Raw genomic sequence first — 4,339 nt, 5'->3', positions numbered from 1 at the left:
GTCCGGAGCCTGTGCTCCGCAACGGGAGAGGCCACAACAGTGAGAGGACCGCATACCGAAAAAAAAAAAAAAAAAAAAAAAAAAAAAGAGCCCACAGAGGTGAGCTGTAGATAAAGTTGAAATGACAGTTTCAAATTTGAGTTTTGATGTAATGCTACTTGTTAGAATAAACAGGGTGTCACGTGCTTGTGCTTTGACTGCTTGAGTGTTTTTTGTACTCACCCATGAGCCTAATTTTTTTTTAAGGACCACAACAATAACCAAAGAATAAATGATTCTTCCTCAAATCATAAGTCTACTCTGTAAAAGAATCCCTGTACCTATTATTCAAAATACGTAGTGGATTTTCAAAGCTGGAAAGATATTCATGGAGGTACACTGTTCTCTGGTTCTTGTGCTCTTGGTGTTTCTTTCTTTGCAAGCTCTTGATTTGCAACAAGCATGGAAAATGAGTGAACCCCCCCTCAAAAAAAAAATTCCTGGCATGGATGGAAATAGAAATTAATGATTCAAATAAGAAAGAGTGCAGTAAGCCTTAGCTGGGTGGCAGGAACGAGAGAGAGGGAAAGTCAGAGACTGCTGTGTTTTAAAGGGCCAAAGAAACAACTCGTGGTAAACTGTACGTGAAAATCATTTCTAATAATAGCTCGTGGTAGGCAGTTCCCAGGATAAAAAAAGTCGTTGGTGCACTGAGAAAATTAGAACGAGAATGCACAGTATCTTGATGTGTTACTTAAGGCAATGGAGCTTTAGAGTTTACCTTATGTGCCATGTACATTGATTAAACACAAAATATATGCTGGCCATTTTTGACCATCATTTATTGTATTGATTTGTTAGCAGGGGAACTATAATAAAAAAGCCATTGATTTACTGTCCTTATTTGCTTATGGGCTTTTTTTTATTATTAATTTTTTTACTTTCTCTTTCTCTTTTGGGGGATCATTTCTTCTAGACAAATGCTGTGCTTCGGGAAGTTAGAAGAGAGGGGACCCCTGTAGAACAAAGGAATGAGATCTTGACGGCCGTCCTCGCCACACTCACCGCTCGCCAGAACCTGAGGAGGGAATGGCATGCCAGGTTTGTTTTATTACGAAATGGGATTTGTTGTCCCTGGAAAACAAGAGCTTTCTTTGGCTAAGCCCTTCCTGACGGCTGGTCTCATCCCTCTCATTGGAGGGGCCACGAAAAAGAAGTAAGTTACGGATGCTTTCAGCCAAAGTTAGCTTTCCTACACATGATACCTACGTTAATTGTAATGATCCGTGATGTCATCTGTGTGCACGTATGATTTATCCCCGAGTATAACATTTAGCAGAAATATTTGCATCCTGAGAGTACGGTAACTTAAGTACCTGATGTTGGAGAACCCTTTTAATCAACCGTCTAAAAGACGAGCACTGCTGTTTAGTTCGAGCAGATGTCTGGGAAATCCACACGGTACTCTTACATCACTCGGGAGGCAGATCGCTTGAACTTAAGTCTATTCAACAGCCCCATTTTCAGAACTGACCAAATAGAAATGACTTTGGCTTCAGCCCAGTTTCTTTGCACATGGACTTAGCTGTGGTTAGAAAGCTGTTACTGGTAGCAAGTTTCTACAGACCATCAGGTTTTACAGAATTGGTGCTTGCATGCTAAATGCCGCGTTAACCTGCTCTTCACACAGCGGCTGGTTGGTTGGTAGAAGCCTGGAACCAGTTCCCTCAAATGTTAGTTATCCTTCAGATGCATAATGTGTATTGTTGAATTACCGTCTGTCTCTAAGCAAGAGGAAGAGGGGTCAGGAAAATGATGCTGGATTTTGGGTCAGAGTCTTATTCGATGCTTAAAAATTCTGTGTGCCTGGGGGTCAAGAACATGTATTGATAGCCATAATATCCTCCAAATGAGTTCATGCCACAGAATTACAATAATTGATGGCTTTACTAGTAACAATTCTCATAAAAATAGATTTGCCTGAACAAGGCTGAAGAGGAGCATTTTCCAAGGAAGGGGACAGTTAAGAGGATGAACTGTCCGTTCGGACTGGGTATCAGAAAGCTGCTTTTTCACATGTGTGTTGTCTCTGAATTTAGACTTGCATTGAAACCATAATTTTAAAATTCCCAGTGACATTCTCCCCTTGCCGCCTTTTTTGTAGTGTGCTCAGGGTAAACGACAGTTTCAACTACAGTCATGAAATGACTTTCAATTGAAGTTTCAATAATTAATTTTAACATTTTCTTTGTATTACAGTTTAAATATGTATATTCACTCAAGTATGGATGTTTTATTAAATAGCGGAATATCCATGAGGGGACATCTAAGAGGCTTCTCTCTCTCTTTGACCTTTTATATCTTTTCCCCTGGTGATTTCTTTTGTTTTTTGTATTTTTTTTGGCTGCGCTGTGGGGTTTGTGGGATCTCAGTTCCCTGACTAGGGAGTGAACCCGGGCCCTCGGCAGTGAAAATGTGGCGTTGTAACCAGTGGACTGCCAGGGAATTTCCCTGGTGTTCTTACTAAATAGGAAAGATAGAGGTGGGGGGGCGTGGAGAGAGAGAAGGAAGGAAGGGAAGAAAGAAAGAGAGAGCCCCCTGTAAAGTGTCTCCCATCCCCCCAACCCCTCCAAAGACAGCACAGCTAGAGGAAATGTTGAGAATGGATGTCTTCTGTTGAGTGCATTTGGTTTGTTAACAATAATTTCCTAATACACCAACTCATCAGACAGCGTGGCCAAAATGGCCTGTTTAAAAGGAGTCTGGTTTCAGCATTTCTGGCCCTTAACTGCTAACAATTTAATCAGGAGCTGGTGCCAGAGCTGAAGTTGATGTAGTCTAGCATCTGAAACAAAACTTCTCGAGTCCTTTGTGGCAGGGGAGGAGACAAGAAAGGGCTTAGCAGCTGACACTCTGCAGACCTCCTTAAAACTAAACACCTGAAAGAAGATTTCAAGCGGGTGGTGTCTGGAGAGCTCAGAAGGAAGTGTCCTCAGAGTATTAAATAACCATAATCCTTCCCCCTACCCCTTCACCAGCGCCATTTGATGTTTCCCATCCCGGTGACCTATCTAAAAGAGTCATCCATATCATCTGTATAAACAGACAGTTACCATACACCTTTCTTTTCCTCATCAAAGCTTCCTCTGGCCGTCTGGAATCGGGCATCGCCTCGAGTAGCCATCGGGCCTGTGGTGGTGAAAGTTATAAAACATCCACTGCAGCACTGACCGAGCTGCCAGTGTTTCAGACGTTGGCCTATTGTGTACTTTGGAATTACACAAGGAAAAATGTGCTTTGAGAGATAATAATTAGCGCTCGCCAAAGGCCAAGCAGTGGGTTACAGTATTTTACTTTCATCAAAGCTATCAGGGGATCCTTTAGATTTAGATAATAGAAATTTTTTCCTCTGAAAGTTAAATGCAGATGACTCTAATTACCTGATATTGCACGTTAGAGAACGCATTAGGAAGAGTACAACTTCGAGAAATTTAGGTCACCTGAGACTCCACAGCTGGCGGTGGTAGCTTTAGTATAAGTCTGTTGTAGTAAAGGTTCTCCCCACTTCGGTAGGTTCATTTATGTTAATGATATTAGGGAGACTATATTAAGTGCAACTTGTAACTTGGTTTTAAAATATTTGTCTCTCTCTCCCCGGCCAGGAGCCGAGTCATTGTTTGGGACTCACTGAAGTCTCTTAAACTGAAAGCATATGTTCCCTGTAATTTAGCTTTTGGAGGAAAGTGTCAATTCTGCGTGACTCGGGGTAACTGAGTTTGTCACAGTGTCACACAACCCTGGGATTCTAGAGGCACATCTGAGTGCTGTGGGTTTCCTTCCCCAAGCCCGTTAATCCCATAAACAACCCTCTCCAAATAGGCTTATTAGGGCTGTCTATTCACTTCCCCAGAGTTGAATGATCCAAAGCACTTCGGGAGAAGCCGTGTGAATGCAGGGTAAGTGTTAACAGAAGTGGTACAGAATTTCTGAAGATTTGGCTTTGTTTATACAGTCCACTCTGCCTGATGGACAGCTTGTTATAGCTTTTAAAGAACTGGGCAAGCCCTCTGATCTGACCCCTTCTTGACCTCTGCAGCCCAAAGGTCAGTCTGCAGCTAATAAACTCGGAGGTTCTTAGGGTCTACTGTAGGAAAAGGCACAAAAAGAGCAGCTGCAAGGACTGGGTGTCTCAGGATAGGCTGCTTTAGGGTCACTCTCTGATAATGAAAATGATTACCAAATTATATGGAAGTTTAACCGCAGTAGTGAGTGAGAGGAGGGTGGAGCCCAATGTATTAGGTTTGATAAATGAACTGTGAAGAGGCCCATCTGGCCCTCAGCATCTTTTCTCCCCCTCTTT

At 42.4% G+C, this 4,339-nt stretch overlaps 1 protein-coding gene across 2 annotated transcripts in view; it reads left to right on the top strand.

The window, feature by feature from the left end:
- The window catches only part of FTO (FTO alpha-ketoglutarate dependent dioxygenase), a 395,242-nt gene that overhangs the window by 231,366 nt on the left and 159,537 nt on the right, over nucleotides 1-4,339 (top strand). For both annotated transcript variants that reach the window (XM_007459455.1, XM_007459456.1), the window contains exon 8: nucleotides 956-1,080. In XM_007459455.1, coding sequence (XP_007459517.1) covers nucleotides 956-1,080 — 125 coding nt within the window. The remainder of the gene's footprint in view (nucleotides 1-955; nucleotides 1,081-4,339) is intronic.

The sequence above is a fragment of the Lipotes vexillifer genome, unplaced genomic scaffold (assembly GCF_000442215.2).
Source record: "Lipotes vexillifer unplaced genomic scaffold, Lipotes_vexillifer_v1.1 scaffold342, whole genome shotgun sequence".
In the NCBI taxonomy this organism is placed as follows: domain Eukaryota; kingdom Metazoa; phylum Chordata; class Mammalia; order Artiodactyla; family Lipotidae; genus Lipotes; species Lipotes vexillifer.
The sequence above is the reverse complement of the archived record's forward strand: the minus strand, read 5'-3'. Positions and strand labels throughout refer to the sequence as shown.